Source organism: Harpia harpyja, chromosome 6, assembly GCF_026419915.1.
Source record: "Harpia harpyja isolate bHarHar1 chromosome 6, bHarHar1 primary haplotype, whole genome shotgun sequence".
Taxonomy (NCBI): domain Eukaryota; kingdom Metazoa; phylum Chordata; class Aves; order Accipitriformes; family Accipitridae; genus Harpia; species Harpia harpyja.
The window spans coordinates 54,678,001-54,698,010 of NC_068945.1; the positions used below are offsets into that span (position 1 = coordinate 54,678,001).

General features: G+C 46.9%; 1 protein-coding gene across 1 annotated transcript in view; it reads left to right on the forward strand.

Moving 5' to 3' along the window:
* Window positions 1-20,010, forward strand: part of LAMB1 (laminin subunit beta 1) — a 46,922-nt gene that overhangs the window by 321 nt on the left and 26,591 nt on the right. Inside the window, exons 2-17 of the mRNA XM_052788988.1 lie at window positions 39-208; window positions 2,636-2,771; window positions 4,784-4,857; window positions 6,801-6,989; window positions 7,098-7,161; window positions 8,656-8,858; window positions 10,097-10,217; window positions 10,413-10,601; window positions 10,963-11,142; window positions 11,550-11,662; window positions 12,653-12,732; window positions 15,325-15,460; window positions 17,532-17,690; window positions 18,452-18,579; window positions 19,022-19,145; window positions 19,690-19,894. Of these exons, the coding sequence (XP_052644948.1) occupies window positions 39-208; window positions 2,636-2,771; window positions 4,784-4,857; window positions 6,801-6,989; window positions 7,098-7,161; window positions 8,656-8,858; window positions 10,097-10,217; window positions 10,413-10,601; window positions 10,963-11,142; window positions 11,550-11,662; window positions 12,653-12,732; window positions 15,325-15,460; window positions 17,532-17,690; window positions 18,452-18,579; window positions 19,022-19,145; window positions 19,690-19,894 (2,271 nt within the window). The remainder of the gene's footprint in view (window positions 1-38; window positions 209-2,635; window positions 2,772-4,783; window positions 4,858-6,800; window positions 6,990-7,097; window positions 7,162-8,655; window positions 8,859-10,096; window positions 10,218-10,412; window positions 10,602-10,962; window positions 11,143-11,549; window positions 11,663-12,652; window positions 12,733-15,324; window positions 15,461-17,531; window positions 17,691-18,451; window positions 18,580-19,021; window positions 19,146-19,689; window positions 19,895-20,010) is intronic.

The window sequence follows — 20,010 nt, forward strand, 5'->3', positions numbered from 1 at the left end:
TCTCTCTCTCATCCCTCTCTCCCTCCGCGGCCGCGCAGCGCTGTGCTCCGCGGCGGCGCAGGAACCCGAGTACAGCTACGGCTGCGCCGAGGGGAGCTGCTACCCCGCCACCGGCGACCTGCTCATCGGCCGCGCCGCCCGCCTCTCCGCCTCCTCCACCTGCGGCCTCCGCCAGCCCGAGCCCTACTGCATCGTCAGCCACCTCCAGGTGAGCGCTTCGGGGCGGGGGGGGGGGGGGGAGACACGGACAGGGCACCCCGCCCGGCCGCAGGGCTCGGTCCCCGCCGGCCGCGCCGGGCGTCGCGGCCCGGGGTGAGGAGGCAGCGGGGGCCGCGGGCATCGCCGGGACGGGCGCGGTGGGATAAGGCGCTGCCTGCGGGGGGGCGGTGCGGGCGGTGGTCTCCGGCGGGGCGGCATCGTGCCCCTGAGCGGAACCCCCCGCCCCGTCAAAGCAACCCGCGTCCGGGGAAGCCCTCGCGGCTTTCGGCCCCCGACCCCCCTTTCCTCATCGAGGTTAATAAGGAGGAATGTGCCGCGGTAAGTTCAATTAATACTTTATTTTCAGACTTAGTGGGAGCCGTCTAGACAGCTTCCTGATTGAGAGTGGTCTGTAAGACGCGGGCGATGCTTTGGCCGCTGTTCCCGTAATGCAATTACATTTGTATGGTCTCCGAGTGAAAGGATGCAAATGAGGTTGTCTCGCACATCTGGTGGAAAACACAAAGCTCGTTACTATTTAAGCCAGAAGCAGCTCACCAGTCTTAAAATCGCGGTGACAGAAGGGATGGCGGAGAAGAAGAAAATATCGGTTATAAGTGGAACTCTGTTGAACTGAAAGTAAGGGGATAATCTCCGGCCGAATTTACTGCCGAGACAATAGGGCCGGATTCTGGCACTTGGAAGGAAAACCACGGGAAGCAGGAGGAGCCCTGCCCCAGGGGCTGTAGCACTTGGCCCATTTGTGGCCTGAAGTTACCAAATCTTCCCCCCCCCCCCCCCCCCCCCCCGTCCCCCACCTTTAGTTTTACTGTACTGCTCTGTCTACTAGCGTTAATACTTGATTTAACATGGGGTTTAGCTTCTCTGGAACGTTTTCGGAGTATGTTGGGATTGACTTTAACGACATTAGCATCTCTGGTAGAACAAAATAACAAAGGCACTTTGTTACGTTTTCTTGTCTCAAAAAATGCTGAAGTGCCGTAGTAAAAAGCATCACTTCAGAAGTTCATGTCTGCCCTTGTGTCTGATCTCACAGCTCCAGTTCAGCATTTGGGATGTCCCTGGTTACTTCTGAACCATAAGGTGGTGTTGAAGAAATCACAGGAAGGTGCTGAGTATCCTCTTAATAACATGGGGCTTGGCCACCCCGAGCACTTTGCAGGATTGGGCCTTCTAGGATTCAATTTTGGTGGGAGAAGGAGCAAGCCGTGGCATGAGGTGGGGGCTGTGGTGCTGGCGGAGAGGAGCCTGGAGTGGGCAGGAGGGGATACCTTTCCCAGGAACCCCGTGCTCTCTGCTGGAGGAGTCTGTGGGGGCTGATGGGGGGCGAAGCACCGGGCTTGGGAGGAGCTGCTGAAGCCAAAATCGGTGAAATGGAAAGCCTGTGTGGCGCGGACCTGCCAGCCCTCACGTTCTTGGCTGATAAAGCACTGCATTTGTCTCCATAAACCCGCTGGAGGAATGATGCCTGCGTAGCTTTTGACAGTGATGAGTTGCTGTTGTGCTGGGGCTCCCTCGCTGCAGTACGATGAGCTCCTCTCCCTCCTTCCTCTGCCCGCTCCAGTCTGCCAAACCACGAGCTGGTTTGGGCAGGAACCCTCCCTTTTGGTTCGGTTCACATCCTACCTTGCAAAATTGGGAAGTGGTGGTTGTAGGCACCAGGACAATGCAAAAATAGCATTGTTCGTAGTAATAGTCACGATGGACTTCGGTCCTCCAGCTGAAGAAGCGCCCAGCTTTCCCAAGCAGCACGTGCCAGACTTGTACCCAACTGGTTTTTTTTTATGGGCACACCTCGTAGTGTGTGCAGACTGGGTTTATGTGCATAGCTTGGGTTTGCAATCGCAGGTGAAGATGCAAGGTTTAGGTAGGAGCTTGACAAGCTGGACTCAGAGTAAAGTTAACCCTGCGCTGAAAGGGCTCGGTCACTAAATCACTGATGGCCCCTTGACATGCCCTGAACCTTGCTGGAGGTAACCCTAATGCAGGGAACTTACATCTCCAAGCTAGCTCCCAAAAAACAGTGTTATTTCACACAGGTTGTTGAAGATGCAATTTTGCACATGTACATTTGCACAGAAGCAATTCAGCGATTTTCTGTAGATGCTGCCTTTGGTTCTGACTTCTGCTGGAGAATACATGCGCTGGAGGAGATTTCCTGAAACTGTAATTTCGATAGAAAACATACTTCTCTTAAAAATAAAGTTTATGGAATTCCTGGCATATTTTCCATTTGGCAATTTGCATTAATTCATAAAGGTAAATACACTTATCATTTCAACAAAAAAAATACCTTTGATGACTCCTGCAGGCAAAATGAGTGGAATGTGATATGGATGGAAAATAGTCTTATCTGCAGGAAACAACTATTGCCCCACGGATAAAATCAGTAATGCTGATTATTTTGTTGTTTCAGGAGGACAAAAAATGTTTCATATGTGACTCCGAGGATCCCTTCCACGATACTCTCAATCCTGACAGTCATCGCATTGAAAATGTCGTCACCACATTCGCTCCAAATCGCCTGAAGCTCTGGTGGCAGTCGGAAAATGGTACGGGGTTTGTCCGGGAGCCATTTCCAGGGCTGGGAGCTGCTTTCCCTCCTTTTGTTTAAGAGTACCTATGGGTTTGCTGTTATCTCTGGCCTGGTGATTACTGCCAAGTGAAGGATCATGCTGTTCGAGGAGGGCTGAGTAAAACTGGCTGCTTTTGTGTGCCCTGGAGTGGTCCTTAATCCATAACGAAGCCCCCTGAGCCCTCCTTCCAGGAGTGTTGGAAAGAGCCGTCCCACCGCTTTGCAGGAATCCTTTCCTAAAGAGAAAAGTTTCCCACACTGGCTCCAGATCTCCCTCGTGTTTGGGCAGCAGGAGCAGAGCAGCCTTCCAGGAGTAAATATCCTGGGGCGGCGCTGCCAAGGAAGCACCGCAGGGCTTCCCCGGACGGAGGGTGCGGAAGGAGGAGGTTTGGGCGCAGAGCCGGGGGCTGCCGTCCTGCCTGCAGACCTCCCGTTTCCCTGTCCTACCCCAAGAGAGCAAAGCCAGGGATATCTCTTACCCTACAAACTGCCTTCTCCCTCCTGGGCTCCCTGCATTCCTGTATCCATATGCCAAACAGTAAAATGAACAGCAGAAACAAGCCAGCTAGTTAAAAAAAAATATTGCATGTTAGTTTGGTGGCTTTTTTTTTTTTTTTTTTAAATCCTTCCTCTGCCCTTTTTACTTTTATGGTTATGCTTTTGGCATGCCTTCATACACAAAACAAGGCATTGAGGTTTCTCAAACAGCAGTCCTACCCTGAAGCCTTAAAGCCAGCTGGACAGGATGGGATTTCTGCAAATGCACTGGCAGTAGCTGTCTTGTTACAAATATTACCATTTTATTTTCATATACAGTATTTCTGCTGCCTGGTAAAGAAGGGTTTTCACTAAATCCTTTTTAACCATTTAGATCAGCCTACAAGCCGCTTGTCTCCAGCGGCTCTCTTCTAGCGTTCCAAATAATTCATGTTTTTGCAACAGGCTTGGCAGCATTCACACAGAAAAGTTCTTAGCTCATAAGGTCATGAAAATCTCCTTCAACAATAAAAAACAAATGATTCTTTCTGTCCAATTCATGTTTTTTTCTGTTCAGGCATACAGCAGAAGGGACCATTGCTGCACACTCCACATAATGTTACAGCTGGTCGAAAATTTAAGCTCTTTAGTTGGTTTATTATTTTCATTTCTTTTCATTTCTTATCCTTTCTCCTCTTTGTAAATATTGATTTTTTTTTTTTTTTAAATTTCTAACTACAGTATAATTAGTATCCAGCTGTTCTGAGAGGTCTTTTCACATGACAAAATAATATTTGTAACTGTTTTTCTTCCTTTTCTGTGTAGAGTCCTTGACCGTAGGTAGTCATACAGCAAAGTTTGGAAAACCTTTTGCTTCTCACCAGTTCCATAGCCTTCATGATTGCAAAGCAGGGCTGTGATAGTTGCTTTAGGGGTATTTCAGAACGAGGTTGTAAAGGAACTGTTCCTGTGTCTGGATGGACAGGATTGTCCAAAGTGAGTGAAGAAAGGTGGGAAACAGCCCCCACCAACCATCAGTGAGATTTGGGCTGCAGAAGCTCACGCCTCTTGCTGCCAGACAGACTGCAGTGTGTGAGGACAGCCTGGGGTCACCACACAGTTCTGGGCTCAGCATCCCCAGTTTTACCAGCCACTGGGTGCTTTGGTGCCAGGATCCAGCCCATAGCAGTTGCCATCCTTACCCTACATCTAGTGATGTTAGCCATGTTACGCAGTCTGAAATAACGGCAGTGCAAGCTCACGCTTTGGGTGTAATGTGTTTGGTGCAGGTGACGCACAGGAATCCCATGTGCGGTACACTCTTCAGCAGGTCCTTGGTGTCTCCCCCGTACCTCAGTAATGCACTAACTCATATCCCTTTTTGACAACAGAGACAACTGGCAAAGAAAAGAGTCTCTCTGCCACTGGAGCGAAGAGCTTTGGCAAAATTTAGATGTAGAGGCTGGCAGGTGTCCTTGTTTGCTGCACGGCTTCTTTTCTCTGCCCCTGCAGGTTTGGAAAATGTGACTATCCAGCTGAACCTGGAGGCCGAGTTTCATTTCACTCATCTCATTATGACCTTCAAGGTAAGGAAGCCACAGCCTTACCCCGAACCTTAGAACATGAGGAAATGAGAGGTCTCGTAGTCCTTCACATCTATTTGATCTTTGGGCTTTGTCTGAGCTGTTTTGCTGATTTTTTAGAGCTGCCAACCATTAACTCCTGTTGAAGTTGCGCAGGAAGGCCAAGTTGTGACTTGTGGCTTGAGTTGTGTTTGAACTCCAGTGAGGCTGCAGGAGTCATACTGAAGCTGGGGTTTGTGTTGGTGTCTCTCTCTGGTGGCTGTGTTCTAGAAGATCGTTAGTTAAATCCTATAGTAGCAAGGATTTTTCTTCTTAAAAAAAAAATTGGCCGTGGTATCGGTTTTCGTTTGGCAAATGGAAAGGTCTTCAGGAAGAAGGAACATCTGTACACAAAGTGTCTTTGTTTCTTTACAAACAGATGTCTTGGAATGGCAGATTATGTCCCGTACATCCTAAATCACAGGCAAGCGCTAGTGGCAACGTTCAGCTGAGGTTTCAGGGGCTGCAGTTCCTGCAGGGTTAAATCCCTGCTCTTCACATGTAGACAAATTAATCCCTTCATTCTTACACATCAGCTTTCTAGGAGAGCTGGTTCCTCTTTCCTGTGGCGTCATCGACTTGGGTTTCTCCCCCTGCCTCAAGGTGGTGGCTGAAGTGGAAGGTGGTCCTTTCTGCTGGACTCTGGCAGCGAGGGACCCCCGAGAGACCCCTGATGCGATGCGGGTGCTGCGGCCATCGTGCCCTGGTGCCACTGGGCTTGGGCCGCTGTCAGCAGGAAGACTGCAGGGGAAAGATAGTTTTAATGATGATTTGTTGACTTTGTTTGTGTGGTAGACACTTGAGCTGCCTTACCTCTGGGTTGCTACATTTTTTGTTGGGTGAGATACCAGTTTGTAAGTTGGGTGATATTTTCAGCCAGGAAGCAGAAAGAAAATTTCTTTCCAGCTGTGACTGAAATGCTTTTGTGCTTGGCTCTGGGAGGGCCTCCTCTGAATACATAAAACTAATGAAGAGACTGTTGGCATTTCTTGGTGGGTGCAAGCCAGGTGTTAAGTTAATATCTGCTTTTTGAAAGGCAGCGCATAAATTGAAACAGAAGATTTTTAGGTCAGAGGGATTAAAAATCTTCAAAAAATCTCATTAGCTGGTGGTTCTAGAGTTGAATATGTATAGGTAAGAAGGACGGTGGTTTGTGTGAAGCAAATGCAGCCTGCCGGAGTCTGGGCAAGGCCAGCTGGAGGAGGGTCACTGGGGGTTGTGGGAGTCAAATGTAGCAAGAGTGGATGAAGCCGAACCTCTCAGTCTCCTTAAAGAAGAAGGTTTTCTTAATGCAGCACAAAGGATGGCTGGCACTGGACAGCAGAGATACTGCAAAAGGTAGTGTGATCAGACAAAGAGAGGTGGGCAATCCCAGGGCTTTTCTGAGCATCAGAGGTAACTGCTCAGCAAGAGCTTCTGGGCGTCAGAGCTGGATGGGAAGCACTGAAAGTGGCCTCCCGGTCCCCGAGGCAGGAGAGGAGGCCCATTAGGTCCTTTGCAGAAGATTAGGCAAGGAGGTACAGCAAGGAAGAAGGCTGTGCTGCTTTCCACAAGCAGTGAAAAAAATCCTTTTGTCTCCCTACAGCCCTGCTTTAACTCCCAGTTTTGAGAAAAGATTTGGAATCCAAAAAACTTAGAAGTTTGCTTATTTATTGTAAGCATGTTGAAGCGCTTGGCCACTGAGTGCTGTCTTTTTAAAGATGGCTAGTCTGTGGTTTGATGTGTGTTATTTCAAAGATCTGCCTCTGAGCAGAAAGTGGGATATCAGCAGAAAAATATTTCCAATATTTCCAAATCTCAAAGAGATTAAAATCCAGACATGTGGATTGTTGACACTTAAAAGCACTCAATGTAAATGCAAGTAATAATTAACTGAATAAAATCTCTTTTGGTTTTCTCACTATTAGACATTCCGCCCTGCTGCAATGTTGATAGAAAGATCATCTGATTTTGGAAAAACATGGCAAGTATATAGGTACTTTGCATATGACTGTGAGAGCTCATTTCCTGGGATTTCAACTGGACCCATGAAGAAAGTTGATGACATCATTTGTGATTCCCGATACTCTGACATTGAACCTTCAACGGAAGGAGAGGTCAGAGGGGGGTTTTTCCAATATGTTTATTATATAGGCTTTTTCCGTACAAATTCAGATTCTCTTATTTTTAAAGCTGAATCTTTCGTTGTACCATTTTTCCTCCAGGTAATATATCGTGTTTTAGATCCTGCTTTTCGAATTGAAGATCCATACAGTCCAAGGATTCAAAGTATGTATGCAGTTACCTTCCAGACTCATTAGAAAGCATTTCTGTACTTAATTTGCTTACAAAAACCAGTAAGCCACAAATAAAGTCATGCATTAGCCCTGGTAACAGTTTTGAAGTCATATGAATACATTTGTGGTATGGCTTCTTTTCCTGACTTACACAGTGACGTGCTGGGAAATAACAATCACTGTTGTCAACTCAAGTGATTGCTCTTATATGCATCATTGTAGCTGGTCCTTTTCTTAATTGATCAGGGATTTACTTTCATTAAGAACCCCCTCTTCCCAAAATACATGCAGTTGCCGAGAGAAACCTTGGAACGTGATCCCGTAATTGTACAGTATTCAGAAAGCAAAGAAACAGAACTACAAAGGTACTTACATCATTTTGCATTTCTAGCTAAAATCAAGGGGGTTGTGGTTTACTTTTTAAAACATTTGAGTCATGACATTAGAACGGTTGGCTTTGGTAGCAGTGCATGGCTGGACCACACAGATGCGGTCATAAAACACAAATTACTGTAGCATTCTTGTACGGTCATGACAATCCAGGAATGCAAAGGTAGAACATTGCTCAAAGAGAAACCTTGTGGGGCATTTGGCCTAAGTAGGGAACTGCAGTGCTTGGCCTTAAACTTGACCTCCGGTTTAATATGCATTCTCAGTTTCGGTTCGCGTCCTTCAGTGTAAAGCTAACTGGAGCAGAAGAAAATATCTGAAGTAGAAGAGTGTCTGCTAGTTCCTATATCAGTTGGATGGTTTTTTTAACCAACATTTTAAAGGAGAAACTCTGCTTTCATGGGCTTTAAGTGCCTTTTCAAGCCTAGTTTCAAGGCTGTAAGAAATTACACAGGATTCATAATATCGAAGTGAACATGTAGACTGAATTAATTACTGCAATACTGTCCTCCCATGGATTATCCCTCGAGAACTTCTCCTTTGTATTTGGTCAGTGATGGGGTGTTCCTTCTTTCAGCAAAATGTGACTAATTATATTTGCTAGGAAAGTTGGGCGTATAAGAAAGAAGAATTATTCGTGTCTTGTTTCCAAGATTTTTTCAAAGGCTCATAACTCTTAAAGCTCCTGGTCCACTTGTCAGCAGTTCCTTAAAATCAGGTCCTTGCCCATCTTACATTTTAAAGCCCCAAAGAACCAATGTCTTTTTTGGTGGTACTGTTGTGTGTGCCTTTAATGTTTGTGTTTGTGCCTGTGTATGTCTACAATAAAATAGACTAGTATTTTTTAATTAAGCTTAAACTAACTTATACAGTGATCAACCTGTAGTAAATTAATGTAATATTTTTTTAATTTGGGAGTATGAAGTGATGTGATTTGTAGTTTGTAAGTGCTGAAATTAAATCTGATATAATCTGCCCATAGGAAATGTGCTTGGGAAGTCACTCCTGGCTTCCTCCCATTCAGTACAGTATCTGGTAAATAATTCCAAAACGGAGTTTGTGGTTTGTTTTTTTTTTTTTTTGGTGTCCCTTGCAGACCTATTAAAGATCACAAATCTGCGAGTCAAATTCATTAAGCTGCACACACTGGGAGATAATCTCTTAGACTCTAGGATGGAGATCAGAGAGAAGTACTACTATGCCATCTATGACATGGTGGTTCGTGGGAACTGTTTCTGCTACGGACACGCCAGCGAGTGTGCGCCAGTGGATGGCTTTAACGAAGAAGTGGAAGGAATGGTAAATACTCACACTTTTCTGCATAAAGCTGTTCCTGTCTGTGCCTCTTAAGTAATTTAAACACTTTCCCCACTCCCCACCCTTAATTTTCAAACAAGAAAACCTTTAAGACTATTCCTCCTCAGCAAACATCTGTCATTATTGGTGTTAATCAAGCACAGAGGGCTCAGATTAGGTGAAAATTGTTTTAGCATTCCTTTTCTAATTATGTCAAAGAGTTGACGAAATTAGAAGGCTGGAATACAGAAAGGGGAGTATAACCTTATGGGGCCAGAGACAGGTGTGTGGGTCAACTTGGTTACCCTAAAATTGAAGTGAATAGAGGCATCAAAGGATGAGACACCTTTGTGAATCAAACACAACCTGTGTTTGTAGCAGTCATTATCAGCTGAGAAGTGGAGTCTGTAGCCCTAATTAACAGCAGGCTCTGAAGGAGAATCCTGCTGCCTGCATTGTATGCTGCTGCGCAAGTGCTACATTGCTTGTGGGTTCTGGTTTTCCCCATGATTTTTGCCTGACAAGCAGTAATAGCACTTGTGTTAATGAGTGAGTTATTAACTGGATGAAAACGTGGAGACATAGGAGGAGGTTGTGTGGGTTGTCCCAGGGGCCAGGTGTGCTCCATTCAGCAAAACTGGCTTTGCCTTTAAAATTATGGCTCCAGTGCTGGTAGTCCCTGTTGTCTATGGCAGCAGCTGTCACACAATCACTGTTGGTGTACTCAGTGCTTCTTCTGTACACATGTAAGGCAAAGTCTGGGGTTGATGGATAAAACCCATCCAAACTGTTTATCTTTGCTTTGAGAACAAAGGTAGGGCTGGAAAGAAGGTGCTGGGCTAGTGATGTTCTGATACATGTAGATGCACATTAATAGCTAATTAACAGCTAAGAAACATCTAACTTTTAGGTCAAAGAGGCTTTTGTGATTATTGAGTTGGAACTGTGCTCTCCTTGTTCATGTCTGAAAGTGTTTATTCAGGCATTAGTTCCAGTAGGGAAAGAAGGACAAATTTGTATGAGGACATTCTTACCTTGGCAGGTAAAGGACACTCCTGTGGCCTTTTATTTCTTCCTACATGCAATTATGTGCATTAAAGTCTCCAAAAGTCTATCCATTATGTACTAGCTATATTTTACATTAATTGGAGCATGTTTGTTTTTTTTTTCCCTTCCTCTTTTATAACCAACTATATTCCTCCTCTCTTTTTTCTTTTTTTTTTTTTTTTTTTTAATGACAGGTCCATGGGCACTGCATGTGCAGACATAATACCAAAGGGTTAAACTGTGAACAGTGTTTGGATTTCTACCACGACTTACCCTGGCGACCCGCTGAAGGCCGCAATAGTAACGCATGCAAAAGTGAGTTTGAGTAAAATGCAGAACTAGAGACTGGTGTGAGCATTACCTGTTGTTATTTGGGACGATACCTGTTGTTATTATTGTAACAATATATGAAGTCCTGCATGTTCCTTGGTTGACTTTGGTGTGTCTTTTCTGCAGACTTGCATCTCCCCTGGGACCAGACTCTTACTTTGCTTTCTGTCTTTGTCACAGAGTGCAACTGCAATGGCCACTCCAGCCAGTGCCACTTTGACATGGCTGTGTACATGACGACGGGGAATACCAGCGGGGGAGTGTGTGACGACTGCCAGCACAACACGGTAGGACGCAACTGTGAGCAGTGCAAGCCCTTCTACTTCCAGCACCCAGAGAGAGATCTACGGGACCCCGATGTCTGTGAGCGTAAGTGCAGCCCCACACCTCGGGGTGGGAATGGCCATGGCATTCTGGCCATGACCCCCAGGGCTTTCCCTGGAGAATTTAGGATTTCCTGGCCTTCTTTTGGCCAGTGCCGTGCTCCCGAGCAAAGATCCTTGAGGGAAGGTGGTTGTCTTGGAGGTCTTGAGCGAGCCTGGCTGGGTTTTGTTTTCTCTTTGAGAATCTGGAAATTTGTGTGGTCATTACGTGTTCAACCCATGTCACGTGTAATACTTGCAGGAATGATGCACTCCCTCTACACAGCAGCTGAGTTTAAATAATTCAGTGTGAGACAGCCTTTTCTTTTGTAGCAGTTAATAAAACACGTGCGATGCTTCCTTCTTAGCTTGCAACTGTGACCCAGCTGGCTCCCAAAATGGTGGCATCTGCGATCGCTACACTGATTTCTCCACTGGCCTCATTGCCGGACAATGCCGTTGTAAATTATTTGTCGAAGGGGAGCGCTGTGACCTCTGCAAAGAAGGTTTCTATGGCCTGAGTGCCGATGACCCAGCAGGTTGTCAGTGTGAGTAAAAACATATGTTCCTTTATGCGTGATCAAAAGCTCTTTGAGGAGCTGTTAGAGCTGGGAGAAGTTGGTTTGTGGGGTGGTTTTTTTTTTTTCCTTTGTTTCATGTTTTTGCTAAAGGAAAAGCATTCTTGTAGATCTGCCGTAGCTTGGAGTCCACCTGTCCTTAAAACTCAGTTCCCCAGCTGATCCTTGTAGTGTATTCAGTGGAAATAGCAGAATTCTCCTTATTTGTGTTTAATTATAAGTCTCTAAGCCAGGGAAGTTTTACTGAGATGGGTGGTGGGCTAAGTGTGCAATTAATCTCTGTCCTGGGGAATTCAGGGGAAATTTAAGTTGGATACTGTCTAAAATGTAACTCCAATCCTGTGTTTTGACCTACCTATTTGTATTTCCCAATCTAGCTTGTGAGTGTAATCCTCTGGGTACCCACCCTGGGGGGAATCCTTGTGATTCGGAGACAGGAAACTGCTATTGTAAGCGCCTGGTGACAGGAAAGCAGTGCAATCACTGCCTGGTAAGTAGCTTACTGTAAATTAAATTATGAGACACTGGTGTGAGGGAGGCTGGCGTGTGGAAAGTGTGGAGCAAGGTGCTGGCTTCCATCTCTGCCTGCAAGTGGGCATCTGGCATTCAGGCTGGAGCGGGCACCTCGGGATGTCAGGAGCCGCGAAGCACGATGTGTTATAGGGAGCTGGGAGGCACATCAAGGCAGACAGGAGCATCCAGATTTATTCCTGGGACCATAAGGAGTGAGACATTAAGATACCTGTAGTGGTTGCTCTGTGAAAATGAGTGATGTGGGGCAGTTCTGCTGGAGCCCTCACTGGGGTGAAAGACAAAATGGTCAGAGAAGCAATGCAAAAAAATTGCTTTCTATGCATGCCATTATTTTAGGCAGGGATTACTTCATACACATACATTTCCATATAGTGTTTATATGTGCTGGAGTGTTACAGAAACACGCTGTCAGATAACTGGATGTGTTTGTATAAACACTGACAGTCTGTCTTATCTAACAATGAACTACATGGAAAAGCTAAACAGTTCTGTCTGTCTGTCCAGCAAGCAAGTTGCAGAGTAGTAGCTGTGCAAGGGCAGTACCCGGCACAAAGCCCCACTGCCCCACACGCAGCTCTCTGCTGCGGTGTGATGTACTGGGCTGTAATTTTCCAAGCCCTTCATGGGTCAGGAGCCCAAACTGGTGTAAATGGTGCAGTAGGAGTGAGGTCTCTGAGCTTGGGTCCTCCTGAATCTTGCTTTTAAAGCTAGGTGGAAAGATGTGGGTTTTTTTCTCAAGCCCTTTGTCCAAGTCAACAAGGTGGACGACAGCAGGGGGGAGGTTGTGTTGGTGGTTATGGGGGTAGACCCACAACCAGGGGAGCAGGATTCATGGGCTGGGGGGCAGTCTGGGGTAGCTTATGCTGAGTATTTCAAAATGTGCCTTTGGGGTAGATGGGGTTAAACTGGCACTGAGTTACAGCTCTGGTGATGTTTCCTCCCACAGCCTGAGCACTGGGGCCTGAGCAACGACATGGATGGATGTCGGCCGTGTGACTGTGACCAGGGAGGAGCGCTGAACAACAAGTGAGTCTCAGCCCAGTTACCCCCCTGTAATCATTCACCCCAGTAGTTTTGCTTTGTTTGCAACCGCAACATCCAGGGCTCAATGTGCTCTGGAGGAGGATGTTTGGGACCATCGTTCTGCTCCAGAACGTGTCAGGTCTTGACTGCGGCAAGGGGTGACAGAGGCATCCATGTCTTTTCTATGCTGAGCAGCCTCCATTTGTGCCACTGGTGCAGGTGAACATGTAGAACTGGTTTTAGTGTAGCTCTGCCTTTGGTCAGCCAGGGTAGGAGCCAGACATGGATTGAGCTCTGCCTTGGCTGTAACCTGGGTTATGGTCCCTGTCAAAGCTTTGCTCTTACAGGATCAAAGCAGGAATCAGGTGGTAACATGGGCTATCAGGCTGGTTCTTGGTTTGCTCCTGAATTGGCACTTTGGCCAGTCTGTCTGTCTGTCGACCAGCACTGGGGGAAGCGTGCTAGCCGCACGGCACTGCTGCGTTACCCCAGTGGTGCTGCATGGGATGGGGTGTGGACCTGGAAGTGCCCACTGGGGCGGTGGAGATTTTTCAGAGAAAAGCATAGGTTTTGGCGATGCATCCATCAGTAAGAGCATGGAAAGTCCTGGCTTAAATGCCTGGTCAGAGGAGTGCTGCATAGCCAGACTGCTCCTCTGACCAGAGCGGTTTTCTGTGTGTTAGGTGCATGTCTGACCCCAGGCTTTTCCACAGCAGCACGTTCCTTCATTCTTTTTCTGCCCCCCCCCCCCCCCCTTCCCTCCACAAACCCTTTGAAACATCCTGCTTTTGTCTAAAGCCACATAAGTTTCCCAAGGGGGTGGATGAACTGTTTCCCACTGGTGCCCACGGGGGCACACCAGGGGAGTTTGGGACTGGTCCCGGTGTGACTCCTGTAGGTTGTCACAGCCTGCAGACACCCCATCTGCGGCTGGGATCGCCATGGGAATGTCCTGCGGCCTGCCTCTCCCCTGCACTCCTGAGTGAATTATTACCCCTTGGCAGACGGCGGTGTGGTTGTTAGTGATTATTTACTCCTCCATGCTTGCTCCCTCCGCACAGATCGGTTATGCCACACAGCTTGTAATGGTTCCCCCAGTGCAGCCACTTCCAGGGGCTTGGGGTACGGCTCAGCCGCAGCCCAGCAAGGCTTTGCAGCCTGTTTCCCATGCACTGAGCCCAGCGATTGCAAAACCATGTGGGGAGGGGACATGCAGTGTCCTAGCAAGGGCAGGGAGCAGCTGTGCTTTCCTCCGGCCGCAGGAGAGCTGTGAAGCCTGGCTCCGGCTCCCGGCTTTGCTCTCTAACATCAGCGGGATGGGGGAGCTTCACCCTCGCCGGGGCTCCTCTCCTTAGCTGCCGAATTGCCGCCTCCTGGCTCCCGTTCAGGGTGTGGGATGCAGCGCCTGGAGCAGCCACACCTCGCCCAAAATTCATCCCTGCACTGTAACCCAGGCAGTGGAGTCCTCGCCGTCCCTGGAGGGGTAACTTCCCAGCTCCCCTTCTGGGGCAGCTAGGGCACTTCTGGCATCTCAAAGTGGACGTTTAAGTGAATCTCTGCAATTTCAAAAGTGGTTTCAGTTAAAAATTACTCTTAGAATGGGAACTTGAGAAGCCTGGAGATTTTCCATGGAAACCAGAGGGGTTTGACTTTAGAAAATGTTTCTGAATTCCACTCAGATTTAAAGAAAAGGGTCTGTTTTGATGGACCAAAAAACCTTCCTATGAAAAAGTGTGACCAGGCATGTGCAAAAATACAGCCTGCCCAAGAGTTCTTCATAATGCTGGGTGGACTCTCTGGGGACAATAAAACCACCAAAAGGCAGTTTGGGGATAGAGCTCTATTGAGAAAAGAAAATGGCTCCTTATGAAGGAAGTGGAGCTGCTATATGTCACCCTGGACAGACCTTCTGCATTCCCCAGTGATGGCTCTGTCTGTCCCATGTCTTTGGGTGTGTCCGTCCTATTTTAAAGCAGGCAGGCATGGTTTTCCCTTATGTGTAGCTGCTGGTGGGTGACCTCTTGGGATGTGCTTTGCAGTGTACAAGAGCAGCTAGATGTCCCGGGGCATGCAGGTTCATGCATGTTCTTGCTTTTGCCTGAGCCCGTAGAAGCAGATACACTGCTTGCATGGCCTGCAAGCCTGGTGCCAAAGGCTGCCCTCAGCTTGCAGGACAGACATGCCTCTTGGCTACGTCTGTGGTAGTAAGTGAAGCTCTCCCAGGACTGCTGTCTGGCTCCAGGGAACCACCTGCATCCGTAGCATGAAATCTTCTTGCCATCCAAACAGAGGAAACCACACGCAAACTGCCTACTGGAAACGGTCCCTGGCCTGTGCTCGCTCCCAGCCTGAGCCTAGGAGTTGTTTGGGAGAATGATAGTTGGGTTGAGCCAAGACTGCTCCTGGGACTGTGCTGCCATTTTAGCAGTGCAGATGGTCCAGCTGCAGAGCCTGAGAACATCTCGTGTCTAGACGCAGCTGTGTCCAGAAGTGCTTCTCCTCCTGTGTTACTTAAAACGTCAAAGCGTAAGATAGCTCTAGCACTGTCTCGGCATAGCCAAGATGTGTTGTAAATTCATTGCTCTTCCATTTTAGCTGCTCGAGTCAATCTGGCCAATGCGAATGCCGGCCCCACATGTTTGGACGTCAGTGCAACCAGGTGGAGCCTGGCTATTACTTCATTTCACTCGATCATTACATCTACGAGGCAGAGGAAGCCAGCCTGGGTCCCGTGAGTAGCAGTTTTAGTGGGCTGGTGTGTCTGGACAGCTGTGGGAAAATGGTTTCACCATTTGGATGTTGGAAGCCTCTGTTTTATACCCTGAGTGTTTGGCAATTAAAATGTGGAAAACGCAAAACTGAATTGTATCAGAAAACTGTCAACCTGTAGCTCTTCAATCTTAGTATCGATAAATAACAGAGTAATTTAGGGGGGGAAACTGCCATTTTTCTTTGTAAACCTGTTTCTTTGATCATGACTGTCAGCATCCCTCTCTGTACCCTGCTGCATACGCACCCACTGCATGCACTTTTAGTTCCGCTCTTATCTCAAGAGCAGTGGGACACCAACACTGGCTCTTCTCTGTGGTGCCACTGAAACCGGGAGAAAACAAAGCACGCATTTAATCACACTGCCGTGGCTTTTAGAGTTTCTGTACATCAGTAGCATTTCTTTTATTAATGACTAAAACTGTAGTTGATTGTGCAAAAAACTGTTTTTGTAAGTGAGGTTGCCTCTAGTTTGTTTTGCCCGCTGGCATGGTACATCAGGGTCTCTGGCTCTTTCTGTTCACCATGGCACAGCCTTGCTTTTAATTCATTAACAGCAGCTAGGTGATTACATCAATTATTTTTGTGTCCAGCAAGGAGCCAGGAGATGAGATAATGGTTTCTCTAAAGCAGCAGATCCTTGTCTGCCTGCAATTGGGGCATTTAGTCATAATTTATTTATTTCAGGCAAAATGCAGCCACTTTGCAGTTTCAGCCAAGGCAGAGGATTTTTGCTCTTAGGTAACCGCAGAGAGGGAAGATGATGCAGAGCAGAAGTTGGACTGCAGTGGAGGGCATGTGAGCTGCCACAGGGGTTTTGGTGCATTTGTGTCTGCCTGACTGGAGCGGTGGTACCCGAGGCCTCACTGAGGCTTGGGGATGGACGAGCCTGGTGTGAAAACCCACCTTGCCAAGCAGAGAGGGGATGTGCCGATGGTTTGCCTTTTGAAACCTTCAGAACAAACCATTTTAAAAAATGCCAATATTGAAAAGCTTTCTTACAAATCTGGCAGAATAAAATGTTGAATTCCCATGTAGGGGCCCAGCAAAAGACAAAATGAAGTGGCACAGAGTTGCAGGGATTTTCAGGCAGTGCCAAGCCCTGTGCTCCCCACAGCTGCATGCCCTCACTCACGTCCTGCCTGCGATCCTTTCTGGGGAGCTCCAACCCTTTGTGCAAAGCCAAGGGTAATAACTTATAGCCAGGCTCTCTTCAAAGAGTGTGAGAATACATGAGGGGACATCCTGAAGTGATATGTATATATAGAGAGACATTTCCGTATATTTTATCCCTTTCTACTGAAGCAGCTTCCTTAGGAATGCACAGGATGTTGTTCTATGGAGAGAACTATTCGTGGATGCAGAGATATTTGAAATGGGAAGTTTGAGCACCACATGTTTCCATTTTCTGTTGCCTTTTTCCTCTTCTTTGCTTTATATAAAGAAAAGCAGATAAAAACCTGGCACCTCAGACTGAAAGGAGTGACCACATATTGATTTGGCTATTAAATATCTATCGATGATTAGGATCTCTGTTATTTAGTGACACCCTACTCATGATGCCTGTGATCTGCTTTTCAAATGTTATCCTGAGCAGTGGTTTGGTTTGGAGCAGCCTGGTGTAATCAGGAAGTAATTAGCACTCAGCTTGGGCAGTTAATAGAGCAGTTATGTGCTACTGCAGTAAATCCTACAAGTATGATGTGAAAGTCCTTACGGTGAATGAGATGTCATAGCTAGTAGATTAGTTACTCAAGTTTCTAAATTTAATTCTCCACCATAACAGAGAAAGGATGAAGAGCTGTGCAGTGTTGTTTTATTTTATCTTTCTTGCTTTTTGTGTATTGTTAAGTGGAAGGGCAATGGTGTGCATGCGTATGGGTTTAAAAGAGAATTCCTGTTCACCGGGATGCAAATGATGGATGCTGCGATCCAGAAGTGATCCATCAGCAGAACTCATCACTTCATGCACTTCCATGGGGCTTGCAAATTTAATGGATCAGTGTTAAAATCTCTGTTCCCTGTTTTTGTAGGGAGTAAACATAATAGAGCGCCAGTACACGCCAGACCGCACACCGTCATGGACAGGCATAGGATTTGTAAGGGTCCCTGAGGGCGCATACCTGGAATTCTACATTGACAACATCCCCTACTCCATGGAGTACGATATTCTGGTCCGCTACGAGCCACAGGTAGGTCTGTGAGTATGGGCATTGCTGCCTTCTGACAGGTGTTGGCTATCCTGGTGCATGACTGACAGGAGCCTGGCGCTTCCAGGAGTCACCAAGACTCAAAGACAAGGATGGACACTCAGTTAAATGTCTGAGATATGTGAAAATCCAAGATGTTGACTATTACTAGTATTATTTTCTTTACAGTTTCTTTCATTATCGCATTGTTTCAGCACCTGTTTAATGAGCAAATTAAAAACTCCTGTCAGGACAGATTAGAATATAAATTTGGCACCAGCCGGACTGCCTTCTAGTGGGTGGAAACCCTGTTACGCGCCTTAGGAGACAAATTGCCCGTCTTGGCTGTTGAATGCCTGCAGCCGAGAGTTTGCAAGCAGTCAGTTTTGACTGCAGATAATTCACAGAGTGACGGGAAAGAGAAAAATTCCCTCAGGTCCTTACCTAGAGCTTGGCAGCAATTGACTGCAGTGAAATACTCAGGTGCAGTACCCAGAGGTGGGGGGAGAGGAGGTTGCCAAATCCCCACTGATGCTGTGCTGTCGATGGGGCTGCTGACCACCTACACCTAGTCATGGTTTTTTGGGAGGGAGGGAGAGAGGCTGTCATGCTGGAGGATGCCCAGGGGCACTTGCCTTGTCTTGTCTCAGTGCAAACCTGCAGCCGGTAGATGCCCCATTGGTGCTGGAGCTGCAAGCCCCATCCTCCCCAAAGCTTTTCCCGGCCTGAGCTCTGGATGCTGATCAGCCTTTTTTTCCCTTCAGTTGCCAGATCAGTGGGAAAAAGCTGTGATCAGCGTCTCGCGCCCAGGCAAGATTCCCACGGGTAGCCGGTGTGGCAATACAGTTCCTGATGATGACAATCAGGTCGTCTCACTGTCACCCGGCTCCAGGTAGGTATAACTGGATGGGCCAAAAAGAGAAAAAACACTTTAAAAATTGAAACAGAGTAACATCATGTTTTCAATTTGCAGTGGCCTCTATGAAAATGGATGAAATTTAATTTCCAGTGGGTTATAAAAATGTATTTAGCATTGTGTCCATAGACTCAAAGCTTTTAAGTTTATTCTTGTTTTCTGATTTGTTTTGTTCACTGAATAAAGAGGCAGGGAAGTGTTTGCACAGCCTGTGAGCGAACATCGGTATGACTCTACCTTGCCGATAAGCTTTTCCGGTTCTGACTTGCACAAGCCTCCAAACCGCCTTTCACATTGTAGCTTTTGTTCTGCCCGGTCTTGGCTGCTTTCCGTTATCTCAATTGCTTTATAGGGCCATCTGAAATGCTTTATGGTGCTGGACATTTGAAGTAAGAATTGTTTCCTGTTCCTAATCCAGATACGTCGTTCTCCCACGGCCCGTCTGCTTCGAGAAGGGGCTGAATTACACCATCCGCCTTGAGCTGCCCCAGTACTCCTCAGTGGATACGGAGACAGAGAGCCCATACACGCTCATTGACTCTGTGAGCAGAAATTATTTCAGGGATGTTCTGGGGTAAAAGTGTGTTTAAAAGCCTGAAAGTTTGCATCTCTTCTGGCATGTGTCTGTGTAAATCTAGAGTAATATTTTACAGTGTCATTGCTTACGGCTGAAGCCAGATTTTAACTGAACAATGTAAAGCAGCGTAGGTTTCTTCAGTCGCAAAGTTTGTGGGTTGTTTCTCTGCTAAGAGGCTTTTGCTGTATTTTACAGGACTGTAGCTAGTTCCACAGGCCTGTGGTTTCTTTGGGGAGGCTAATGTGTGCCATGTATGTCATGAATGTCAGCATCAATCTTTTTCTTTTGAATGGATAGAATTTGGTAGATTTGGTAAGAATTTGGTAGATACCAGAACTATTCCACCAAAAACTAGAGAAATACTGTCATTTCCCTTCCGAATTCTGTCTGGCTGTTTGCTTTTTGGCCAAAAAAGGATGATAGGAAGTGGGATAATACTGAATTTAAGTAATTTGGGTGGAGGCTATTTATAAATAGTGACACTTTGTCATTGTAAAATTGTTTTGTAGCTTGTTCTCATGCCATACTGCAAATCACTGGACATATTCACAGTGGGAGGCTCAGGCGAAGATGTGGTCACGAACAGCGCTTGGGAAACTTTCCAAAGATACCGGTGTCTGGAAAACAGCAGGAGCGTTGTGAAAACCCCCATGACGGATGTCTGCAAGAACATCATATTCAGCATTTCTGCGCTATTACACGAGACCGCGTTATGTACGTAACCATCTGCTTCTAGGGCAAACCGCACCTGGAAGCTGAATGGCGCTTGCAGGCAGAGCGGTTTGCATGGGAAAGGCATGTGCATGACATGAGGCAGGTGGTTCATGTCC